This window comes from Elgaria multicarinata, chromosome 1 (genome assembly GCF_023053635.1).
Source record: "Elgaria multicarinata webbii isolate HBS135686 ecotype San Diego chromosome 1, rElgMul1.1.pri, whole genome shotgun sequence".
Lineage (NCBI taxonomy): Eukaryota > Metazoa > Chordata > Lepidosauria > Squamata > Anguidae > Elgaria > Elgaria multicarinata.
Window position 1 is genome coordinate 46,688,673 of NC_086171.1, and position 26,703 is coordinate 46,715,375.

The 26,703-nt window shown below is 42.8% G+C and overlaps 1 protein-coding gene across 1 annotated transcript in view; it reads left to right on the forward strand.

The window, feature by feature from the left end:
• The window catches only part of LOC134395016 (macrophage mannose receptor 1-like), a 55,588-nt gene extending 30,969 nt beyond the window's left edge, over nucleotides 1-24,619 (forward strand). Inside the window, 11 exon segments of the mRNA XM_063120992.1 lie at nucleotides 434-576; nucleotides 1,706-1,820; nucleotides 3,902-4,044; nucleotides 8,309-8,411; nucleotides 9,014-9,246; nucleotides 10,447-10,612; nucleotides 16,726-16,878; nucleotides 18,853-18,963; nucleotides 19,484-19,681; nucleotides 23,410-23,451; nucleotides 24,297-24,619. Of these exon segments, the coding sequence (XP_062977062.1) occupies nucleotides 434-576; nucleotides 1,706-1,820; nucleotides 3,902-4,044; nucleotides 8,309-8,411; nucleotides 9,014-9,246; nucleotides 10,447-10,612; nucleotides 16,726-16,878; nucleotides 18,853-18,963; nucleotides 19,484-19,681; nucleotides 23,410-23,451; nucleotides 24,297-24,520 (1,631 nt within the window). The 3' untranslated portion in view covers nucleotides 24,521-24,619.
• Nucleotides 24,620-26,703: the final 2,084 nt, after the last annotated feature.

A 26,703-nucleotide genomic window follows, 5' to 3' on the forward strand; every position in this document is an offset into this window, starting at 1 on the left:
GCTTATTAAAGTCTTTTGGTTTAAAGGCTACCAACACCATATTAAATGAACAAGACTGCAGAATGAGAAAGATCTTCGTAAATACTACACAGACTAGCAATTTAAAAGCTGTATATTTCTAATTTTAATATCTTTGAGACTTTCAGCAGAGAACTGCACCAAAACCTCCTTACGTATCACTTTTATAGCTCACCTCTCCTCCAACATGGAACTTAAGGCAGTATACAATTATTTATTTATATATTTATTACATGTCATCTATAACATTCATCATGAACTGACCAGACCTAGCCCTAGTTAACTAATAATAATAATAATAATAATAATAATAATAATAATAATAATGGAAAATAATATAATTGAATTTTATTCAGCACTTTTTTATTTGGGGAGTAAAATAATATTATGTTGACAACATACCTTCTCTGTTCAGGCTTATGGAATGATGTAAATTGTGGTACTGAGACGTGCTTCATCTGTGAAAGGCATAACAGCTCTGTCCGTCCTACTGTTGCTCCCACATCACCTGCACCTCAGGGAGGTTGCACTGAAGGTTGGCTTTTGTTTGATAACAAGGTAACTGATATTGTCGTTACAAATATCTCAGTATATCAGCTCTTTTTAGGTTTTAGTGCATGTACAATTAATGCTCCAGCATTCCTGAATGTGCAGCGATTGCCCTCCATGTGCACAGTTCAATGCTCAGGGTTCTTTTTAGAGCTTACATCTGGTTGGGGAATGGAGCTCCACAGACAGACTTGCTTGGCATCCTTGTTATGCTTCCAAAATAAAGCTATAAAAGGGGATTCAAAAAAACGTTTTCATCATTCTTCTTTTCTTTTTATTTACATTGACATTTATTTAATGACAATCTTAGAAAAAATTCCTATTCACAAAGGCAGTGTTTGGATTTCATGTCAACCATGAGCAAGCCAGGATAGCATATTAGTGCATGCAGCTCAATTGCTTCTGCTTGGCTACAGAAGCCAGGGAGTCTCCATCCCTGGCTTGAACTGAGGACTCTGGCTTTCTCTCTTTTGACAAGCCAAAGTTGCAACCCAAGAACTAATCCTATATTACAGCCCTGGCTTGTCAGGGGATGGGCAAGCCAGAGCTCCTGGTTTGGTTGTAACACTAACCAAGGTAGGAATGTGGAGTCCCTGGCTTGTATGACCACTCCCACCGGCAGGAGAAGCCAAGTGGGAGAGATTGAGCTGCAGGTACTAGCATGTTGGCTCTCTCCTGGTAACTCAGATCAGGCCAATGCCACTCAAGACATTTTGCTCCCAGAAGCAGAGCCATAGTACTACAGAGCCACACACACCTACCAAGGCCAGGACTTTAAAAGCTCTTGCTGCATGTTCCTGCCTTCACCAATTCCCTTTTCAAGGTACCACTCTGTTGCACAGCAGAGCTGGTCCTGGCTATATAAATTCCATAATTCCAAAATATTTAAAGATGATTACATAACATAGAGAATACATTAAAACAGCATACATTTAAATGCCAGAAAATGTTATCTGGCAGTGGAAAACACTGATTTGCTAGAGCCTCACTAGTAGTGGGTTGCTTCTTAAGTTCTTAATTATCCAGATCTCCTATCCCAGTAAATTATCATCATGATGATTTTATTATTAATGATTTCATAACTGAGATTTCATGGAATATTTCATTATTGACGTAATTTTGGAATCCCTCCCCCCAGTGCTTCCAGATATTTGGTTTTAATGAAAATGAGAGGAAAAACTGGACTGAAGCTCGTGCGGATTGCAGAAGTCGAGGAGGAAACCTGGCTAGTATACCAAGCAAGCCTGTTCAAGGTACAGTCACTCCTTTAAATCATTTTGCTCCAATATAAAGTTAACTGTTTTAAAAGCCCAGGAGTCTCCAATCATTTTAACATTGTTCCATAGGAACTGCTGCATTGTGGCTCCTTCCCTTGCCGCCCAGGTAACATGAGAAACCCCAACCTACATGGGAGGAATGGAAAACAGGGACAATGTTGAGGCAGCCCACAACATGAGCTCCTTAAATGTGGCTCCAGGCTCCTCATTACTTAAGCAGAATGAGAAGGGCAATACTGTAAAATGCATACGTTGGCTTCAGTTTGTCATATCTAAGCAGCTTGGCAATGGCAGAATGACTAAGGTCACAACCCTATGCATGTTTAGACAGAGAAAAGTCCTAAACTCCCAGAATTCCCTAGATGGCCATGCTGGCTGGGGAATTCTGGGAGTTGTAGGACTTTGTTCCATCTAAACATGCATAGGGTTGCACCCTAAGAGTGTCTCCATATGAGGCTGTTATTGTGCATTCTATCTGCCTTATTTACAGAATTTTATGGGGCGGTGGGGCGGCGGTGGTCCAGGCAATAATATTTCCCACATGTAACCCTCCTTAATTTTTCCACCAATCCTTTCATCTTTTCTTTTTCCATGCACAAAAAAGATTATAAAAAAATAAGGATGAAAAGATGGAATAGTGGTATGATATCTTTAGGCCTGTAGCGCTGGGAGCTGTCTGTCTGGAACCATCCTAATTTGGCAAACTTCCTTGGCTTCTAAAATGGAGTTTGTTTAAAGGTTTATTTTTGACGCGTCGAAACTTGCACTGCTACATCCCACTTCCCATATACTTATTTAGAGTGAAATCCATAGGAAGAGCCCTCATTCTATCCAAAACTCTGCTGGCAAGAGCGATTGCACCTTCCATTCCTCCTGAAACAAAAAATGTCAGCTAAATGGGTCCCCGATGGTGGGCAGCAATGGAAAGGCTTTAGGACCCTGCAGCTCCTGACCTTTGCCCACTCCTCCCGTCGTCTTCCCTCCCTGCCCACCATCACACACCCTTTCCACCCTCCCCAAGCTCCTCCAAAGTGGCTGTTGTGACCTTGGAAGCGCAGCTGCTGTTGTGCTTTCCATGGCAGCTGCAGGGGGATGGAGGAAGGGGGGGAATGGCCCCGATTTCAGAGTCCCCCCTCCTGAGGTCATAGGAATGTCTGTGGCCTCGAGAGGGGAAAGCCAGCATCTCCTATGGTCCCTGGGACATTCTCCCAGGAACCATAGGATTGCTTTGCCCATTTATCTCTCTCTCTCTTCCTCCCTCCCTCTCTCTTTTTAAAAAAATACATATTATAAAATGCAAATACACCTTGGCAAATTTTGTTAGTCTAGTAACATTTTACAAAATTAGTAACTATTCTATTATATAGAATTAACAATGTGACTTTTGCTACTACATAATGTTTTTAGATACTTTTTTTTAAAAAAATGCTACAATATTATATAATTGCTGTCAATAGGTACATTTAATCTGAACTTAATCATACCTCTAATCTTTAAATCTCACTTTTCCTTAATTTACCTTATATGTACCAATATCCAAATTATATTTCTGACTCATAAACTCTAAAAAAAAGCTTTCCAGTTAGTGAAATGCTGGGAGTTTCAGGATTCCCCCCCCTTTCTGAACATGCATAAGATTGTAGACTCAGTATTCTTTTTGTTCTATGAGAAATTAATCATTACCTTAATCATAACATGTTTATGCTTTTTCCAGGGGCAGAGTGTGCTATTGTGGTCTAGGTGACCCTTTAGTCTGTTCCAGCTAGGACTTTTTAAAAAAATCTTCTTGCTGCTACATTAAACTAGGGGTGTGCTCTGCTCCATTATGGATCTCCAGATCCAAAGCGGAGTGGGCCGATCCAGACCTCTGAAGCCCGGTTCCGGATTGGATCGGGGGAGGTCCAGATCAGCCCGAAGCGGTTCAGAACAAAAACAAAATGTCAAGATGAACAAAAGATCATCAGTTCAGTTTATGGTCATCCAGTATTATTCACTGGTAGGTGAAAGGTCTGTGCCTGCAAATACGTCATGATAAAACGTTCTTTATTTTCACACAGCTTTCCTCACCATGTACTTAAAAGGTGCTCCAACTGATACCTGGATTGGACTGAGTGATGCTAACTGGGAAAATCGATTCTATTGGACAGATGGAAGTGGTGTCTACTATACAAACTGGGCCAAAGGTTTTCCGAATTATAACGTAAGTCGTGCCTGGAAAGGCTTTTGTCTTTTTTCTCGGATGTAATAAATGTCCCTGATGTACAATGAAACTACACATATGGAAAAGTATCCAGAACAGACAATGGGGTTGTTAACAGATTCCAAAGAACCCCTGAGGGGAAAAAATGTAGCCATTTGGAATCAAAATGAAATCTGTGCATTAAATGCACCAATTATGGTAGATCTTGAAACTTTGGCCTCAGCTAGACGAGGGGGGTCAGAGGGAGGCGATCTCGCAATTTTATGATCGCGAGATAGTCTCCCTGGTTTACACGCAGCAGGTGACATTGCAGCCGGCATTTTTTTCTTTTAAAGAACATGAAGCGCACGAGCGCTCTTGAGCAGAAGATAAGTGTTTTGTTTTTAAAATTACTTTTCCCTGCTCACCCCACCCCACGCCCAATGGGCACAGAGCTCCTAAGGACATTGCTTGTCCTTGGTGCACAAAAATTGTAATAATCTGATACTGTACATAGTTTTTAGAAATCATTTGGAGAAGTAAATATCTGAACACCTTGTCTTAAACATTTTATTCATCATGCTAAAATAAAACATCCCATAATCCATTTTTCTTCATTTTTTCAATTTTTCAGAAAAAAACAAGGCTTCAGGAAAACAACATTCTTTTCCAAATTTTTCCAGTTCTTTCCGGGCCTTCACATCTCTATCCCTCTCTGCTCCCAGGATCCCCTGTGCATCATGTGGACGCACAGGGATGATCCTAGGACGATCCCAGGGATATCGCCCAGTGTAGCCATGCCCCTAGATTCCTTGTGTCCTGATGAGGGAGAGGAGTTATCCAGTAGGACAAGGAGAAAAGTTCAGGGCAAGGATGCTGAGATAACAGGATTGTCCCTCCAGGTCACAAGAATAGGCATCTAAGGTCAAGCTTCTAGTCAGACGTGGTATTGAACCAGCAACAGCTAGCAGCAACAGAGCGATTTTATAGCTGGTCCTGCTACCGGACCACTTCCTGGAATTCCAGCAGGGCACTAATCCAGAATATGAATCAGTCATTGCTTCCTCTTCCTGAACATGTGTGTTTCACGGATGGTCCAGCATCGTTTGTTTGGTTGTCTGCTCAAACATTTATATCACAGATATAAATTTATATCACAGATATAAATTCAGTTTTTTTCAGTGTCTAAAAAAGTATGCAATTTTTTTTTAAAAAAAAGTTACAGGTTTCACTACTATTTGCATAATTTATATTAGTACATAAACTGTAATGTATTTTCCCCCATTCCATTCAAGTTTTTCTAGTGTATGTTTCTGTGATTTTTCAGAATGACATATGTCTCAACATAAACTTGCACGTTTCCAATAAAAAAAATTGCGTACATTTCAGGGGAGTAAGTCTGCGGACTCCGTGTGGTTTGAGGAGGCCGGTCTACACCAGATTTGGCAGATTGGATTCTTAGAAATTGGAAGTCATTTTTTAAACCTGTCTCAGATTTCTGCAGCATCCTTACTTGGCACCTTCTCTGCTCCTGGCGGGTCCCAGGGAAGGGTGACCATATGGAAAGGAGGACAGGGCTCCTTTCCTCTTTAACAGTTGTATAGAAACAGGAATTTCAGCAGGTGTCCTTTGTATGCATGGAGCACCCAGTGAAATTCCCTCTTCATCGCAACCATTAAAGCTGCAGGAGCCCTGCCCTCTTGATCAGATAGAAAAGAGAGCAAGGCTCCTGCAGTTTTAACTGTTGTGATAAAGAGGGAATTTCACCAATTGCTGCATGCGTACAAATGACACCTGCTGAAATTCCATTTGATATAAAGTGTTAAAGATACAGGAGCCCTGTCCTCTTTTTCATATGGTCACCCTATGACCCAGGGATGACTGTGAAACATCTGGAGCTGAAGTATGTGACCGGTCAGTGTTCATTAGATACCATCACTTAATTGACTCCCTGTGTGATGGTAGTTTCAGGGTGTTTGTCAAAGTCCACTGACTCCCCTTGATCTCACTACCTACTGTGGCCAGTGGCAATATCCTCCTGATTCTGGGCTAGGCCCTACAGGAACTTGATGAGACATGACAGGTATATTAGCTCAGGCTGATATGCAGGATGTCACTTTTTCCTTTCTCCCCCCATGGAATTTGGTCTCTAAGGAGGAAGTGATCGAATTAATCCACCAACTTTAAGGGGGTAAGGCACCCGGCATAGACTTTATCCCTGCTGAATTTATTAAAATCAATCAGGATAGGGGGACCCCTTTGCTAGACGCCCTTTTTACCATTATAAATCAATCTGGCAAAATCCCTGACAGTTGGAGACATGCAATTGTGGTTCTGATATACAAAAAGGGACACCCAAAGGACCCTGGGAATTTTAGACCTATTAGCCTGCTCTCAATAATAGGCAAGTTCAATGCTCGATTTCTATCTAATAGACTGACTGACATCCTCGAGGCCAATGATGCTGTCATGGAGGCCCAAGCTGCCTTTACAAAGAATCACTCCACCTCTGACCATGGTCTGATTCTTTTTCACTTAGCGGAGAAACATCTTAAATTTCTACATAGCAAACTGTTTGTCATCTTCATGGATCCGAAGTCCGCTTTTGACTCCATCCCTAGAACCGAACTATGGGAGAAATTAGATAAGATCCTGGTGGACAAAAGACTTCTTAATCTTATAATGGTTCTATACAGCGACAGCAGGATGTGAGTTAGATGTGGCACACAGGGACAGCTTTCAAATGAAATTCTTATGTCTAGAGGAGTAAGACAGGGCTGTATCCTCGCCCCTACGTTGTTTAACTTATACATAAACGATATTGAGGAGGCCCTGTCTGACCACAAAGGACACTTGCCCAAACTTGGTGCAAGGAAAATTCCTATTTTACTTAACGCAGACGATGCTATTATTCTCTCCCGTTCTAGACTTGGTTTGAAACATCTTTTAATGAAATTCTCCAAATTTTGCTTGACTAACGATCTGAAAATTAATTTTAAGAAATCAAAAGTCATGGTCTTTGAAAATAGATTTTCTCAACGCCAGTGGTCCCTTGATGGGCATATCCTGGAACAGGTGAACAATTTCTCTTACCTGGGGTTGTTATTCCATCATACCCTGTCCTGGAGTCCCCATAGATCGGCCACCCTTAATAAAGCTTCGGTCAGTTCAGCCGCAATAACACATTTTTTCTTTACTAAAGGGGGAATGTTTATACAGTCTGCCATCAAAGTGTTTAATGCCAAGTCTGCAGCCCAGCTTTTATATGCCTCCAATATCTGGATAGGGGGATTAACATCTGAGATAGATAGGCTAAAGACAAGGTTTTTGAGGACCCTTCTTCAACTCCCAAAGTGTGTCCCTAATTCTGTACTTTTGTTGGAAACCGGGGAAAGCTCTCTTTTGCTTAGGGCTTGGTGGTCTGCTTTAAAATTTTGGATGTAAGTTAGTCTTTTTGGGAGGAGCTCAGGTCTGCTTCCGTCTGGCTCAGGACAACTATGTGAACAGCTGGTCCAAGCTTCTTGCCAGGAAATCAGTTTCAATCGGTCTCTCCTCTTCCTTCCTCCTTAATCTGGGCTTGAATTTTGCTTTTAAATCTGTTAAACAAAGACTGTGGGGCATAGCCTTCTGCGACTTACACACTCGCTCTTATGTTTCTTGCTCTCCCAGTGCATTGCACGTTCATTACGTTGGGCCTCTTCAGCTGGCTGACTATTTAAAGAACCTGTCAGTGGCTAAATATCATATTTCTTTCTCCAAGGCCAGATGCAATGTTTATTCTATTGAATTACTTCGGGTCAGATATGCTGGTGTCCCTTATCAGGAACGACGGTGCCCCTGTGGGAATATGGAAGTGGAGACGATGGAGCATATCCTTCTGTCCTGTCGCTTTTATAATCAGGCCCGTCATCTTACGATCACCCCATTGTTGAGTAAACTGTCCAGAAGTTCAGACAAATTTTATGTTAAATTTCTGTTGGAAGAGAAGTCCTCAAAAGTAACTTTGGCTGTTGCTAAATTTCTTACAGTGGCGGCCAGGATTAGAGCTCTCTGTGTATTAGACGAAAGTTGACAATAGCTCTAACTGTGTGATGTTTCATGTTTGATTCTTTTTTTTTCATGGATCTATGGATCGCAATAAAGATGTATGGTATGGTATGGTACATGACAGGTATTCATCTGCAGAACATCTGAACATCTTATTTCCTCTCATTTGCAAAATATAGAAGGAAGTACAATTGCGGTTAGAAAGGTTGTACAACACAAACTCTTGTTTACTCCCTAGGGTGACTGTGTTTTTATGATGACAACACCTGAAAGACAGGCAGGAAATTGGAGAGATGGCAAATGTGTTGCTAAAAAAAGCTATATCTGCCAAAGAAACAGTGGTAAGTTCTTCAGAAAAGATCTACCAGAAAACAGTTTGCAATTCATATAGAGTTCAAAGCCAGCTTTCTATGTTACATTATTTTTGGAGGAAAGAAAATGACATTATCAGCTTTTCATGTTTTACTGAATCCATACTCATCACTCTAAAGAAAAGAAAATAAGGCAGCAATTGTGACAATTTTATACATGCACTGAAATAAGCCATGATGCCAAGAGCCACAATTACGTATCCGCTGTTGAGTAACTTGTTTCCCCCATCCCAGATCATTCAAAACTAGATGAGAAAGATCTTACTTGTTAGGGATCTGATTTTCCTTTTGGGGAACTGTAAACAAAATATATATTGTGGCATGTTCCAGATTCTATTTTTATCTAGAAATGGAGTAAAATTTTATTTTTTGTCACAATGTAAACCTTCATTGAATTGTAAGGTTTTTAAAATATTTGATTTCAGGTTTTCAGTACTTTGATATGATGAAATGTGGGGGGGGGGCAGTAGTATTTAGTATATCAGCTTCAGATAAGCTCAGTTTACTTTGTGAAAGGCTGTGTGTGGTCTAAATTGATATCTGCTTTTTCCCTTTATTACTTTGCTATATAGATATTGCATCCTCTCACTCGGAACCAACGATTCCAGCCTCTGGCTATATCCTTTACGGAAACAGCAGCTATTCTCTCGTTAGCCCCAATATGACATGGGAAGAAGCAAGAAAAAAATGTAAATCTGAAAATGCAGAGCTTGCCAGCATTTTAACTCCCTACATCCAATCCTTCCTATGGCTACAGGTGTTAAAATACGGGGAGCCTGTGTGGATTGGTCTAAATAGCAACATGGTAAGAACGTAAGATGTACAAGAGCATAATTCTATTTATCACCCTCAGAGGTTTGTATTCAGAAGGCTATCGTTAGAAATTGCAAGCATTGGACTTCTATTAACTGACTTTATTGATAATAAATATCAATAAATGATATTAGCGTATCATCCAAAATAGTTTTGGATAAAATCAGTAGGCATTTTATGGTTGTGTATCTAACCCCCATTTATTAGGTGTAGTAGCTGAACTCGAAATTCTGACAGAAACAGTGTTAACAGTACTTGTAGAGGCACAAGTAGATACAAGTGTCCATAGCCCTTTCCAGACGTTCTCCACATGGACAAAGTCTACGTGGAGAAAGAGGGGTGAGGTCGCACCGCTGGCCTAGCCCCAGCCATCATGCACACTGCTGGGCTTTTCCCTCAACACGTGGTTGTTGAGTGTGATGTCTGTGAAGATCAGCTGAATGCACATAGGTGCTCCATACGACTGGGCACCAGTAAGATGCTCAGAAATGTCATTTCCTGCCTGGGATGATGGGGCTTGTAATTTCCCAGGTCACTGAATGACTGAGGGTAGGTGGCACACATGCTATGAAATAAAGTAAGAGTGCTTGAGACTGAAGCCTCTGCCTTCACTTTATTCGACAATGAAGTTCAATGAAGTTCTCCCTGTAGAAACTGAACACTCCAGTATTCCCTTAACAAAAGTTAATCTGTCAGGCCAGGGGATAAGCGGAGCAATCCGTTTCCTGGTGCCTATCAGCACTTGCAAAAAGCCAGACCTGCGGCACATGTTCTCTTCCTCCCTGCTGCTTCTTGCGCACTCTCCCCTGGCACATGTTCAGACGAAAGAGTTCTCCACATGTACCGATGTACACACACAGAGCTCCTACACTCCAGGAGGCACACAAAACGGTCAGATTGCTTCCTTGCATGTAGGACCTCTCTGCATGAACATCTGCAGGCACAGAGAACTCCTTCTCACAAATATCTAACAGACATTGGTCAGGGGAGGGAACAGGCATCAGCAGCGCACAAACCCTTCACACTTTTGTTGTGTTTATGCTTTTCTGTCAAACGTACCTTAGCTCTTGTTAACAGTTGCTTTAAAATATAAAAGCAGACGGACCAGTACATTTTCACATTTTCTTTACAAAAACTCAGAAGCTTTTTCTAAGCCAACGTGAGCATTTTCCTTTGTGCATTTTCCTTTCAGACCAACGAGGCTTACAAGTGGGTGAGTAACTGGAGACTGGTGTATACTCATTGGGCCGCTGAAGAGCCAAAACAGAAAATTGCCTGTGTTTACTTAGGCCTTGATGGTCACTGGAAAACAGGATCTTGCAATGAAAAGCACTTCTCTGTCTGCGAGAAGTATCAGGGTAAGCAAAGGATGGAGTGCATCTATTTGAATGGGCAACATTGTACCCTAATTCCAATAAACTCTGCATTTGAATTTTGCCACGTAGAGTAATAGAAATCACGGAGTTGGGAAATGTGCTCTTGGCCCTTCTTCCTCTTTCATAGCGTATGAAGGAACGGCTGTTTCATAGCGATGTCATGCCGTAACAAATAGCCATCCTGCTATAACAAACAGGCCAACAAAGGGAGAATGGAGGTGACAAATAAACAAAGGGCACAATTCAGCCTCTCAGAAAGACTTTCAGGTAACATTGATTTCAGTGGAAGAGACTCCGGCAAATCTCTTGAATCTTCAATCCCAGATCATCCTTCCAATGCATTTAGATCTTCAGAGGGAGCCCTTTTCCAAGTCCCATCAGTAAGAGACACACTTATAAAAAAGAGGTTCTTTTCTGTGCTGCTGCCCCAGCTGTAGAATGCAATTAATGCCAACCTGGTTTTCTTTTCGGCACCATATTTCCTCAGCATACTTGTTTCAATGAGTCAGAGTCGATTCTCGATCCCAATATATTCAATAGACAGTGTTAAGCTTCAACTGGCCAAATAATTATTTTTGTATTGTGGTGTGGTGTTAGTGTGCAGGTGTACACACACCTACTCACACATAGTGCACACACATTTCTGGCCAAGACACTTAGGAGTGCTGTTCCCATTCAGGATCTACAACTGGATTATCCATTCAATGCAAAATGATGACATGAGTAAAGTGTTAATTCAAGTACTGAATTTGTTCAGTCAGTGTTGGTTTATAGAACAAAGAAATAAGGGATCCGCACAGACACCTCCAAGTCCTAGATGTCAGTTTTAGCTGCTATCCTGGTACCCAATGGGAGAAGAGCTCTTTTCAAGCACCCCATGCTTATGCCAGATTTACTAGATTCCTTGCAAAAGGGAAAAAAGACAGAATATAAAAGTAATAAATAAATGAATGAATAATTGAAATTAGCTTGTAATAGTGAATATACACATGCAGACTCACATTGTAGGCCTGTGGAGATGGCCTCGTTTTCTCTCTGCCTAAATCCCTTTCATCCACAGGAGAAAACATGGCACTATGTGGATGTTAGAGAAAATGTCAATTCTCTGTTGTTCATACCTGTTGCATAGCCTTCTTTGAGTGCCAGGATTTTTTCTTATTTCTATTGTGATTAATTGGATAACAGATTGCATTGGAGTGGCTCATCAGTCCTGCAGTCATTTCCCAAAGATGTTACAGTTAATTCTTCTAAATGTTCTGCTTCTTCTGCAATTTATAGGCCATGTCTTTTGATTGTGTTAGTGTGTAGGGCAGGAATCTGAAGATTTGTCCATATATTCATTAGGTGCTATCCCATTGATACATTTGCATCCTTTGGTCAATGTGTCCTTGTGACAGATCTGCTGTTGTCTGGGGATTTTATGAAATGGGATTTTTGTATTTAGCTTATTTATTTATTATGTTTCTATACTGCCCAATAGCCGGAGCTCTCTGGGCGGTTCACAAAAATTAAAAACATTCAAAGTATAAAACAACAGTATAAAACCATAATATAAAATACAATATAAAAGCTCAACCAGATAAAAACAGCAGCAATGCAAAATTACAAATTTAAAACACCAAGTTAAAATTTATTTATAGACTGTTAAAATGCTGGGAGAATAAAAAGGTCTTCACCTGGCAGCTAAAAGCATATAATGTAGGTGCCAAGCGAACCTCCTTGGGGAGCTCATTCCACAGCCGAGGTGCCACAGCAGAGAAGGCCCTCCTCCTGGTAGCCACCTGCCTCACTTCCTTTGACAGGGGCTCACGGAGAAGGACCCCTGAGGATGACCTTAGGGTCCGGGCAGGTACATATGGGAGGAGGCGTTCCTTCAGATAGCTTGATCAGCAGTTAACATAACCCCAAGAATGTCGCTCTATTTCCTAAGAACAACATGTCACCAGGAAAATGCAGGTTCACTGTTTTCTGGTATGGACACACAGAACTTCTTCTGAGATCAGACGTGTTTTTAATCTTTGATTGCTGGGAACCATGTCAACTCCAGAATTGAGGGGGGCCCTTGGCAAAATGCTTGCTGCTGTACCCCAGGCTGGGCTGGTGTGCCCTCCTGGTGAGCAGATCAGGTGGCAGGGACAGCAATACTCTGAGCACCAGGCAAGCACTTGTGGAGGTTTGGGATGTATTCATTCCCCACAGTGCTCCAAACATAGCATTACCTGGTGCTCATGGGCAAAGCTGCAGGGCAGGCACCAGTGTTAAGACCTGCAAGACATCTGGGCCCCCAGCAATGGCCTGAGCATCCCACGTGCTCGTGGAGGACATGGTTTGGAATCCAATGGGCTTTGTTTGTTTGAATGTCCCGAACAGATGGTCATATTGTGAATGAATGCAGTCTCTCTCGAACAACATCAGCTGTAATCAGCTGGAGACTTACTTTAGAGTAGTAGTAATAATAATAATAATAATAATAATTATTATTATTTATTTATTTATTTATTTATTTATTTATTTCTTAACCGCCTCTCCCTCTGGATTGAGGCGGGGAACAACATTAAATACAATATAATACATAAAACTAGTTAAAAGAGCATATAAAACCAATACAATATTAAAATAAGAGTCACAACACCTTAAAATTCCTAGGAGTAGACCTATATGGGATTGTCCTGTCGGGGTTTCTGTTGCTGTCATGGCTCAACAAACCAGATTTCATACAGCACAATTGTACATGTGTCTAGGCATAAGTAAGTCCAATTGAGTCTACACATAAGTAAGACCAAGGAGAGTATCTGATTATGGATAAGGATTCACTTCAGATAAACCACATTTCTTTGCCACTAAACTCTACAGACCTAATCAAAAGATTCCTTACAGCTATCCCCTCTTCTAGTCCTTCTCCCAACCAGATGGTTCCTGGCGGCCTTTTCAGCTTGCTCTCGGGTCTGGTGGTGCTGCTGCTGAATGCCAGGTCAGTCCAAAATAAAATCTCTCTCATCCATGATCTGATTGTGGATGAGGGGGCTGACCTGGTATGCATCACTGAGACCTGGGTGGGTGAACTGGGAGGGGTTGCTCTCACCCAGCTCTGCCCTCCTGGGTACTCGGTGCAGCACCAGCACAGACTCGAGGGCCGGGGAGGGGGGGTTGCCGTGGTCTACAGGAATACAATCTCCCTCTCTAGGCTTCCTGTTCAGTCGAGTGCTGGTCTGGAGTGTTTGTACTGTGTGTTGGGTACTCGAGACAGATTAGGGATTCTGCTGGTGTACTGTCCACCCCGCTACCCCACAGTCTCCCTGCCTGAGCTGACGGAGGTTGTCTCGTACCTGGTGTTGAGGACCCCCAGGATGGTGGTTCTGGGGGATCTCAACTTCCATGCCGAGGCTGCTGTATCCGGAGCGGCTCAGGACTTCATGGCTGCCATGACAACCATGGGGCTGTCTCAACATGTCATCAGCCCAACACACGCAAAGGGACACACGCTTGATCTGGTTTTCTCTACTGGGCAGGAGGATGGTGATCTGGAAGTGGGGGAACTAACATCTACCCCCTTGTCATGGTCGGATCACTTCCTACTGAGGTTTAGACTCTCGGTGGCCTTTCCCCTCTGCAAGGGTGGGGGGCCTATTAAAATGGTCCACCCCCGGAGGCTAATGGACTCCGATGGATTCCAGAGGGCTCTGGGGGATTTTCCTGCTGATATGGCCGGTGCTCCTGTCGAAGCCCAGGTCGCTCTGTGGAATGCAGAGATGACTCGGGCGGTTGACACGATCGCGCCCAAGCGTCCTCTCCCTCTCAGCAGAGCTGGGTCAGCTCCTTGGTATACACCTGAGCTGAGGGCAATGAAGCAAGAGGGGAGACGGCTAGAACGCAGGTGGAGGAAAACTCGTGCTGGGTCTGATCGAACACGGGCTAGAGCTCACTATCGAGCCTACTCTGTGGCGGTGAGGGTGGCAAAGAGGCAGTTTTTTTCCACCAGCATTGTGTCTTCTCAGTGTCATCCGGCGGAGCTTTTCCGAGTGGTTCGTGGCCTGTTACACTCTGGGCCAGGGCGAGAGATGGTGGAACCCTCGGTAGCACGCTGTGACGAGTTTGCACGGCACTTTGAAGATAAAGTCGCTCAGGTTCGTGATGAATTGGACACCACACTTAATGCAGCTCCACTAGTAGAGGCGTTCAGACGCCATCCGGTTCAGTTTTATTGGATGAGTTTCAGTTATTGAGGCCTGAGGATGTGGACAAGGTGCTTGGCCAAGTCCGGTCGACCACCTGTGTGCTTGCCCCTTGCCCCTCGTGGCTCATTACATCAAATAAGGAGGGGATCGCCGGCTGGGTCCAGGAGGTTGTAAATGCCTCCTTGAGAGAGGGAGTGGTGCCGGCCTCTTTAAAAGAGGCGGTAATTAGACCACTCCTGAAGAAGCCTAATCTGGACCCGGGGGATGTTAACAACTATAGGCCGGTGGCTAATATCCCCTTCCTGGGCAAGGTGCTTGAGCGGGTGGTTGCAGGACAACTCCAGGCACTCTTAAATGAAACGGCTTATCTAGATCCATTTCAATCGGGTTTCAGGCCTGGTTTTGGAATGGAAACTGCCTTGGTCGCCCTGTGGGATGACCTCTGTCGGGAGAGAGACAGGGGGAGTGCGACCCTGTTGATTCTCCTGGACCTCTCAGCAGCCTTTGATACCATCGACCATGGTATCCTTCTGGATAGGTTGTCTGAGCTGGGAGTTGGAGGTACTGCGTTGCAGTGGTTCCGCTCCTACTTGGATGGCCGATTCCAGAAGGTGGTGCTGGGGGATTATTGCTCTGTGCCATGGCTCCTAAGCCATGGGGTTCCACAGGGCTCTATCTTATCCCCTATGCTGTTTAACATATACATGAAGCCGCTGGGGGAGGTTATCCGGAGATGTGGACTGAGGTGTCATCAATATGCGGATGATACCCAGCTCTACCTTTCCTTTTCATCAAACCCAGGTGAGGCAGTGACTGTTCTGAACCAGTGCCTGGGCACGGTAATGGACTGGATGAGGGCTAACAAACTGAGACTCAATCCAGACAAGACGGAGGTACTGTTAGCGGGTGGTTCATCTGTCCGGCGAGGTGATGTTTGCCCTGTCCTGGAAGGGGTTGCACTCTCCCTAAAGGATCGGGTCCGTAGTTTGGGGGTGCTCTTGGATCCAGAACTGTCACTTGAGGCACAGGTGAACTCAGTGGCAAAGAGCACCTTTTATCAGCTTAGGTTGATATACCAACTACGCCCTTATCTGGACAGAGATAGCCTAGCTACAGTTATCCATGCTCTGATAACCTCTCGCTTGGATTACTGCAATGCGTTATACGTGGGGCTGCCTTTGAAAACGGTCCGGAAGCTTCAGCTGGTACAAAATAGGGCAGCCCGTTTACTAACAGGGACTGGCCGACGAGATCACATTACACCAGTCCTTTTCCAGCTTCATTGGCTGCCAGTCCAGGTCCGGGCCCAATTCACAGTGCTGGTATTGACATTTAAAGCCCTAAACGGTTTGGGGCCAGGTTATCTGAAGGAACGCCTCCTCCCATATGTACCTTCCCGGACCTTAAGATCATCTACAGGGGCCCTTCTCCGTGAGCCCCTGCCAAAGGAAGTGAGGCAGGTGGCTACTAGGAGGAGGGCTTTCTCCGCTGTGGCGCCCCGGTTGTGGAACGAGCTCCCCAGAGAGGTCTGCCTGGCGCCTACACTGTACTGCTTTCGTCGCCAGCTGAAGACTTTTTTATTCACTCAGTATTTTAACACTTAATTTTAACTTAAATTTAAATTTTACTGTTTTAACTCTATATTTTAATCTTATATCAACTTTGCTGTGTGGTTTTATCCTGGTTGTGCTTTTTATACTGTATTTCGTAATTGTGTTTTTAACCTGTTGGATGTTTTTTGTGGTTTTAATTTTTGTGAACCGCCCAGAGAGCTTCGGCTATTGGGTGGTATAAAAATGTAATAAATAAATAAATAAATAAATAAATAAATGAACTGGGACTAGGTAAAGATGAGCTATAGTTGTAAATATAGGTTTTAAGATACCAATTCTTTTTTAACAATTTTTATGTCTTTAATAGGTATAGTCCCAACTGAGACTCCACAGCATCCAGGAAAATGCCCCTCATTAAAACAAAACCAGGTACCTTGGATTCCTTTTCGGTCTCATTGCTATGCCATCTACCCTGTCTGGGAATCCTGGTCTAGAGCATCCACGAAATGTACTCAGTTAGGTAGGTGTCATTTTGAATTACATCATCACCATCATGATAATTTTCTCTGCTAGGGGAGGTTGGGGAAGGGGGTAAGAGAAGTGCCCACCTGTGGGACTAGCCATCTACCTGCCACCCAACAGCATCAGCTTGCTCCAGAGGCGTGGCCCAGACTGCTAGTCTTTAAGAACCAGAAGGCCAAGGCAGCGGCCTTGGGCAGTGGCCGTTTGAGGCCTGCTGTAGTGGAAAGGCTTAACTCTGGGCTAAACATAGGGGTGAGGATGGGGCTACAAGGGCTGTTTCAAATTGCGTCAGGAGCGCCCCAGTCTGTTTTACCATTTAATGGTTTTAGCTGGATTTTAACTGTTTTTACTGTTCTAAAGTTTGTTTTCAGCTTTTAAAAGTTTTTAACTGGATTTTAACTGAATTATTCCCTCAAAACTGCTCAGACACCGAGCTGAGCTGGTGAAATTTACTGTGAGTATGGTCCTTACAAGACATGGGTGTAAGACTCCGGGGGTTTTCTCGCCCTTAGTGCTTGACTTACCGCAAAGGAAAAGTCAAACAACAATTTCATCCCTTTTCCTCTTAAAAAAAAGAATGGAAAAATAAGAGGGGAAAGGAAGCAGTTAACACCCATACCAATGCTTTAGACTGGACTGTGGATTATTCATGGAAGAGATCTGAAACACCAATTGAAACAGGGGGGAACAAACCTAGCAATTGAAACTGCCCAAGAGGAAAGCTTAGCAGGTCTAACCCCTGGGTCCTGGAGTGGACCCGGTTTGCCTCAGCTGAAACTAGAAAGTTCTTTTGCTGGAATTCCAGAAGAAACAGCCCTTGGGTGAAGCCAAAACATATGAATTAACCCAAGGGTTCAAGAGGGTGATGAGGATTCAAACTCTGCCTATTGTCCTGTTATACATAAATGGGATAAGACTTTTTTCTAGGGATTTTTGGTCTCACAAGAAAGAATGCTTGAGAACCATATTGTCTCAGTAACCAAGGAATTGGAGCTAAGTAAGAAATTCCTGTCAGAATGCCATGGGCTGCTTAGCACTATGGCTGAAATATATAAGGCAGTCAGGGGGCCAGCCTGGCCTACTCTGAGCAAGGACAACCAAAAGGAGACATAGGTAAACACTGGCCAGAAAAACAGCATGCTCCACAAAAAGTCTATTAAGGAAAGGAAAAGCAATCAAAGGAAGGGCCCACAAAAAAGAGCAAAAATATAAAAGTGGGTAGGAAAAGTAAAATAAAAATGACCCAGCAACATACAAAAATAACTCTTCAAATTGCTGGAGGATTCATCAAAACCTACCCAGCAGAAATGTAAGAAATGTGAGCTGTAGCAGCATAGCAATGTGACGCCCATAGTCCAAATTGATCCTGAGCCACTGGTGCCTCCACATGGATCAAACGAATCAGTGGTTACTGCAGATGTAATACAAGACCCATGTTCTCAACAGGAGCCCTTGCCCAGTGACCAAGTTCAAGAATCAAATCTCCATCCAAGACAGATTAAAATCAACATGTCATAAATGGGAACTAGTTCTAAAGCGCCAAAAGCTAGCATTTCAAATTTCCCTAACCCTAAAGGCATGCTGTCCCAGTTATAAAGTAAAATCCACTTTCTACAGATATCAGACGGAGTAATCCCAAGGACTCTTAACACTGATGATAGAACAAACATGCCGTATCTTTTCTGTGATCATCATCATGCACGTGCCGTGGTGGCATTTGCATCCGGGCAGTCTGCAAAAGAAGTGCCCTTAGACAACTGCGCATTGTGCATGGTTGCCAGTGCTGGGTGGTGATTCATTCGTCCTACTCTGTGAAGTTGCTTCATGTCTTTCAACTGGTGAACAACTTTTGATGAGCTCACCTGTCTCTTCTCATGTTGGTCATTACGTGAACAGGGTGCTGGACTTGATTGGACCCTTGGTCTGATCCAGCGTGACTCTTCTTATGTTCTTACGTTCTTCTGTTCCTTAGGTGCCACCTTAACTTCAGTAGAAGATTTAACTGAACAGAGATTTTTGACGGAACACATTGAAGAACTCAGCCATAAGGAGTTTTGGATAGGAATGTTCAAAAATACAGACGGTAATTCTTTAGTGTTAAATATATTTCTATATAGCAGTATGGTGAAATATGATACACATTGCATTTTTTCAATGTGAAAGAGCTTAATAGGAAAAGTGGCCAGTGTTTGTGAACTGCACTAATAAATTTGGTTCATAGAAAAAGCTCAACCGTTTTCTGAGAATTCCCTCTTGATTCTTAATATTGGCGGATATATTCTGATGGTGCTGTGTGCATATTCATTATCATATTGACCCCTGAGAATTGCAGTTTCATTTTACCTGCCCTCTGTCCTTCTCCTAGCACTGGCCAGGGCAGAGAGCTGTTGAGAAATTAAATTAACTCCAAGCCCAGCCAAAGTTACCCAGAAATAAGAGAGGATTTTAAATCTGATGCACTTGCATTTTTCCCCCCAAAGTGAAAAGGCTTCAGAGGATAATCAGTATAATTTTAAAATATAGATTCCCTGTATAGAGTCCTTTACAGTCAACGTGGTGCTCTTTCCCTTTTTACTTATGATGCCATACATTTCTTTTTACAGGAGAATGGATATGGCAAGATAACACCGAAGTGGATTTTGTCAACTGGGAAGGGGGACAGCTCCATGATGATGAATTTCCATATGAAACTGAATTTAGTTTTCATGACCAATGCATTTTCATGAATGGAGATACTGGGGAGTGGTCCAAATCCCACTGCAGTTATTTCCACAAGGGATTTATTTGCAAAACACCCAAAAGTAAGGCTTACATTATTATACTGAATTTAGCAATGACTCTTATTCAAAACATTCAAGTACTGAGCCGACTTGTTTCGAACTACACTATTAGTGCCCTATGGCACTCTAGTGTAACTGTTCTCTGGCTTAATTCATGCTAATTACAGTTATCCTTGGCATCTCTGGGCAATAGCAGCATTTCTAGATCAGGGTTTTATTGTCAGTTTCCCATTCCTCACTCATGGTAGTTTACATGGTACTTTAGACAACATTGTCATCCTCTAGTTCCTCTCCTGTGTTTTCAAGCATGTTTCCATTTTGGGGTGGGGGTTGAGAATGTGGTTCTTTTTTGATATCGTAAAGCAAAGCGCAACTCTCCACCAATGTAGTTGGATTATTCAGCTTTCTCCCACTATACTACAGTACAGCCTAGAGGTTATGTCGCTGAAAGTATGGAAAGGAAGGAAGGGGGGGAACCCTGTGTATAAAAGATCCAACTTTAATTTTGCATAGAGTCTGGAAGCAGAAGTAGAGGGTTAAAAAGCTTCATCTAGAAAAGCTCTGAGTATCTTAAAACATTCCATCTTGATCTCTTGTTCTGAGTTTTCATTTTGACAGTCTTTTAATCATCCTTTCTCTAGTGCAAGAGTGGGTAACTTGTCCTCCAGATATTTGGACCTTCAACTCCCAGCAGCCCTAGCCAGCATGGCCAAAGGTGAGGGATGAAGGGAGATGTAGACCAAAACATCTGGAGGGCTATGAGTTGCTCACCCCTGCTGTAGTGGAAAACACAGTTCTTCAAACTATTCCTTATATTCTGTATTTCTTACTCTTGGTCACCTCCTATTCTCTTCTCAGTTTGTGGCAAATTTGACTGATGCTTCCAGTCATGCTCTATCTATTAATAAATGGCTGGAGTTCAATAAGAACCAATGCTGAAACATATTGATTTTTGCTACCAATGATAAAATGTTCCATCTCTAATACTGATATTTAATAACAGTATTAATATTTGGTAAACTTTTAATAATCAGATTTCCAACTATCATTTGCAGTCCCCATAACTGTTGTGTTCCACGGGTTCATAGAATTACTGAATTAATTCTTTCTTCACAAGGGAGCACAGTGTAATAGACTCCATATTGACAGTTAGAATTGTTCTTAGAAAGTAAATAGGTTAGTTAGTTGTACTTATACTTTTAATAATCAGGTTTCCAACTATCATTTGCAATCTGCATAACTGTTGTGCTATTATAGTTGTGTGTTGTTTTTATAGCATTAATGAATTGATACTTTTCTTCACAAGGGAGCATAGTGTAATAGACTCCATATTGACAGAGTTGTTCTTAGAATTTAAAGAGGTTAGTTAGTTTTACTTATAATGTTTTTAGAGCATCTCTGAGCCTCTGTTCACTCCAGCGTAGTAATATAATACTGAACATACGAGGATATGTAGACCTCCAGACACCATCATGTGTATATTCAGCAGGCAATGCATCCATGTATGCCCAGTTCCTATGATCTTTCAGTCTTAAAAATCCACAGTGGAAGATCTTTGAGAAGAGAATGCAGTTAGAGAATGCATTCATGGCAGATAGACCTGCAGGCTACATGTTCAGAATGCAATGTCTGCACTAGATAAGTGACCTATGAACTGGCCCATAGTATTCTCATATACCTTGGAATGTCTTGCTTCTGGGTTTTTAATAGAAAAATCTGTACAAGAAAATAGTTTTAGATCCAAGGAAATGGGATCAGAAAAAACTGTACTTCCCAGACATTGCAGTTGTGAACTAGTGGAGTTAGCATATAAGATGCTGGGCTTAAATCAGAGAGATGTGGGGATAAGGTCTCCTCAGCAATTAAGCTCACTAGGGAGCTATAGACTTTGGAGTTGATCTCTCATGTCTTTCAGGTTCATTGCTAGGATGAAAAGCTCACCATTTTGTACACCAATAAAAATGTACACCATCTTGAGCTCTTTGTGGGAAGGGTGGAATACAAATGCAATAGACAAATGGTCGCTTACCATTTGACCTATTTGAGATATATTTTCATTTCTAGGTAACAGCTGCTTCCATAGGGCAGAGCCCAATCTAGAGCCTTGACTTCAAAATGTTCTTTGTCCCTTTCGGTTCTTTCTCACATTACCCAATCTAAGCCAATGCCATATTATTTGTTTTTGGCCCTCCAGTCAATTTAATGGTCAGATATTGTCAGTAGATGAACTGATGCGTGAAAAATGGGCCTGCCGCCTACTTAACACAACTGCTGTTTTATATATATATGAAGCAATGTAACTATCCCTGGTATTCCAGTATAAAAGATATTGGTCTAATCTACACCAAGCAGGATATAGCACTATGAAAGCTGTATATAAAAGTCAGGAGCCGCACCAAGCAGGATATAGCTACATGAAAGCTGCATGAGGTATGTGTCAATGGGCCCCAACAGTTGTCAGTACACTTCAATACCGCCATAAAGCAGTAGTGTGGCTCCTGCCTTTTATATCCCGCTTTCATACCACTTTCATAGGGCAATATCCTGCTTGGTGTAGATTAGGCCAAAGAGAAGAAGTATTCACTGAATCATTCATATTTATAGAAACCATACATAATATTTTATAATAAGGAGTCTGCTTTAAATGTTAATTACATGGTTTCACCATAACAGCTAACTAACTTGTTCAATAATGACCATAAGTATCATAACTGTTGATAATGAAATATTTCATTGTTCCACTGAAGTATTCCTTATATTGTTCCAATGGAATATCCCTTATATTGTTTGCCAATTTGATAATATCTGACCAATCAATTGACCAAATCTTTTTTGACTAGTCAAATGCCCAAACTCACTTTTGAGTGCTGTATGGAGAATGGTTTGACTTGCTTGTAGAAAGTAGGGGTGTGCACGGACCCCCCACTCCGCTTCACTTTCAGATCCGCCATTTTCGGATGGGGCCACTCCGCCCCACCCCCACTCTGCCTGTGCCCACTCCGCTCCGCTCGGAGCTCCGGATCCGGATCGGAGCTCCGTTCCCCCCCATAGGGGGGGTTACCGGGCCCTGCCGCCATCGCCGCCCATGCAGCGATGGTGGCAGAGCCCGGTAAGGGACCAAGGGAGAGGGGGACCTTACCTGCCTCCGTCCACGGTCCGTCGCCGTCTTCAATTGAGCCCGCGGTTCCACCAGGTAGTCTGGGCCGCAAGCGGCCCACACTTCCTGGTGGAACCGCGGGCTCAATTGAAGATGCTGACGGACCGCGGACGGAGGCAGGTAATGGAGAGGAGGGCGGGGGGGTTACCGGGCCCTGCCGCTGTCGCCGCATGGGCGACAGCGACAGCGGCAGGGCCCGATAAACCCCACTTACCTTTCCGGCGGAGCTCCGGATCAAGGCGAAGGATCCGCCTTCACCTCGATCCTCTCCGCCACGCTCTGCCGGCCCCCCAATCCTCTTCGCCTCCGCCTTAAGGGCAGGCGAAGCCCCCCGCTCCGCTCCTGCTTCTCCGGTCCGATTAGAAGCGGAGCACATCCCTAGTAGAAAGACCATTTTGGCCTGAGCCCTCATCTTTTTCTCTCCAACTCAGTATGGTTCACAGTCAAAATTTGTTTCTGGTCAGAGCCTTGAGCTAAAAAAAAATCTCCCTTGTATGCTTGTCTTCCTGCTGCGCTGAGAAAACATGCTTTAAAATTCTTTCATGCCTCCAGAGTTTGCTGCAATGCAATACATTTTTTTTTAATTTTCTAGTTATTGAAGTGTCTGCAACTACAAACCCTACAAAACATGACGGTAAGGCTGCTTGTTTTCTTTTCTTTTTTTAATAAACACTTCTAATTATAAGGATTTGTTTTATCCATAGTACTGAGCCAAAAGTACTCAAAAGAGAACTTTTGTCTGACAAGTAAGTAGCAAAAATTTCTTAAGAGGTTTCCGCGGGTGCTTCCTTTTGAAAGGCTGCAGTGGCCACAGGGCCTCTTTTTTAGATGCTTGAAGCAGTGACAGTAGAAAATCTTAAGGTGGCTGCTGGCTGCCATTTTCATTCCCTCCCAAATTCCTAGATGTAGTACTGTTCTGGGGTGTCAAGGGGTGTGGGTGGAGGGGAAGAGCACCCGCCACACAAAATGGCTGCTATCAGTGGGGAGCTACCATTGTTTTTGTGGGAGCCACCATTTATGCTCTCAAATGATACGTATTCACTACATCATTTTTTGAAAAATAAAACAGCAGCTGCCTCAGCAACAGTAAAAAGGCATAATAAAAAACAGACCTGCCAAACCCCTTAAGAAATGTTGCTCCCATGTAAGAAATAACCCACAAAATAACCTCAAATTATCCATATTCCATTAGCTTAAATCCACAATCTTACATTTTTCTGCAAAAGAAATCCCAGCCCCATTCCCCAAAGCCTGTTCCAACTCAAGAAGCTTCAGGGCTGCTCCTATACCAGCCTGGGTTCTGATGCCATATCTGCTCTGCATCTACACCCCCTTCCCTCTCATTTCCTCTGTTTGAAAATTGTCAACACACCATGATCAGGTGCAGCAAATAGCAGCTACTTCTCCAATTCATGCAAGGGGTACTCATAGTTCTGCCATAATATTTAATGCTTTGTATCCACATTTTTCCATTCACAGCAAACAAAGGGATTGTTGCATCTACACAGGGCAAAACGGTGACGGCTGTTTTACTGGTTATCTTCATCCTCGCTGGTGCAGCGGTCACAGCCTATATTTTCTACAGACGACGTAGCAGACGACCACAAACCACTACTAATTTTCACAACTCTTTGTATTGTGACAATGCGATTATTCTTAAGAATGACTCGTTATCTGTTGCGGACAACAAAACGGAAAATTAACGAAGTTTGACTGGATTCCTACCCACAATTACCTGAGACTATATCCTATTGAACTCAGTCGGATTTACTTCTGAATAGAGAGGTGTAAGATTGCAAAGTTAATAAATTATTAGAAGTAAGCATTTGGAAAATATTTTAGTAATATATAGATTTAGTAATACAAGCAGTAATGCATGGATTTACTTTCTACAAGACTCCTCATGCAGAATGTTCTGAATACTTAATGATTATTCAGTGGGGACATATTCTATATAGAATCACTTTAAATTAAAGATCTGTAAACTTTGTAAACTTTTACACTGATTTGTAAAATTAAGGCTCATCTTGTTATCCTCTGGCAACCGAGGGGGCCTACATGATATTTTTGCCCCAGTTCAGTGAAGCATTTCTGCATAGAGCCTGTTTTAAAAAGCTAAAATCCCACCCATCAGTGTGTGACAAATAATTGCCCCAGAAGCTTTTGCATTTGGCAAGACTCCTGCACCAACCTACATAATAAGCTACTTTGCAAATATTTATCCAAAATAAAGTTATTGATCTCCCACATTTTTCTCATAAATTGCTAAAATGACCTAAATTACCATTTTCATAAAGAAATATTGGAATGTATTATCATATGAAGGTTGGATCAGTTTGATTCTAACAACACTATTCTAACAGGAGCATTTGTGCTAACTTTTTACTGAACCTTCCACTGACCTAGGAGCCTGCTATGAGAAAAATGATTTTTTTTTCAGCTGAACTCAGAAAAAGCCAGTAGGTGTTTCCGATAAGAAAGTTGGGGGAGAGAAAGGATAACTGCTTGCTAAACAATTGTACATGTTCAGGTTCTGATGCAAATAAGCGAACATAAAATGTTGTGAAAAAGAAATAGATGCGTGAAAGAGGACAAGAAAGCAAACAAGGTATGAAATAAATTTATTACTCCCAAATCACAGCTGGGAACTGTGAAAAAAAATAACTAATTATTAAAGAAATTCCATTCTACGGAAAGGAAGCACAGAAGCAGTGCTTATAAGAACTCATTTAAATATAAGAACCAAACCACAGGAACTCCAGGACATTTCCCCGTCATCACAGAATCAATCGTTGGTTCTCACAGGACACCACACCTGTCCTCATGAGAGACCAAACAGAACACAATTAGGGTGCTTAGCACTCAACCACAAAAACTCACATTTAAAGTGGAAAATAAACAAACATTTTTATATATTTCTATTGTGGGTGAATCATATTTGAATCAAACCTACATATGCTGCCTGAAGATACTATTATATAATGGTAATAATCGAACATACAAAAAGATATGCTGCTCTTGTTGATACACAACCTTTAACGTATAGAAATAAGGATGCTGAATCAGCGCTCCAGCGAAGCCTCCAACAAGGCGGAAGCCTTCAATGTGTAGGTAAATCAAAAATACCACCCAACAAGTTCAATATGCTAGGCGCCTAAGTAAAAAGTAGACAGGTGTCCGGTACAGTGCCCGTTTTGAAATCTCTTCATCAGCAGGACGCTTGTTCATAGAAGGAGCCGTGGCTTTATGTTTGGAGTGAAGCCCTCCCAACGACACTATATATATAAAAAATGCTTAGGTATGTTTCCATACAAGCTCCGCCCCTTGGTGGGTGGGGCTTCCAGACTTGCGTTCAGAACCAAGTTGCTAAGCAACAATAACAACAGCGGGGTGCAGAGGGGGGAAGGAGTGTGGTGACCATTCTCTGGGTGAACCGGCCTGGCCGCTGGAGGGAGGGAGGGAGGCAGGAAGGACTGGCCGATTCAGGGATTCAGGTGGGGCTCAAGGCCGATAATGGGCTGGGAATCTTACTGACGGAAAGCGATGCGGGCAGCGGGGGAGTGGCCTGTGGGGGGGCCCTGAGGGAAAGGCAGCACTGCCCGCATGCTCAACCCCTTAGGTGAACTGAAGCCCTCATACGTGAGGGGGCCGAAGCAGCTGAGGAGAGGGGGGGCAGGGGGCTAAGATACGGTATATGTTACACCGGGTACAGCTAGTTGCCTTGTAATTCTCATGTGTAGATCAGCCAAACAATGCTCTCAACCACCCATGCGAGACCAAGGCCTTAGCTAGACCTAAGGTTTAACACCTGACTCCATGACTTCTTTACTCCGTTTTGCTGCAAGCTCAGTAAAACCATGTGGGTGAGATATTTTGTTACTTAAAA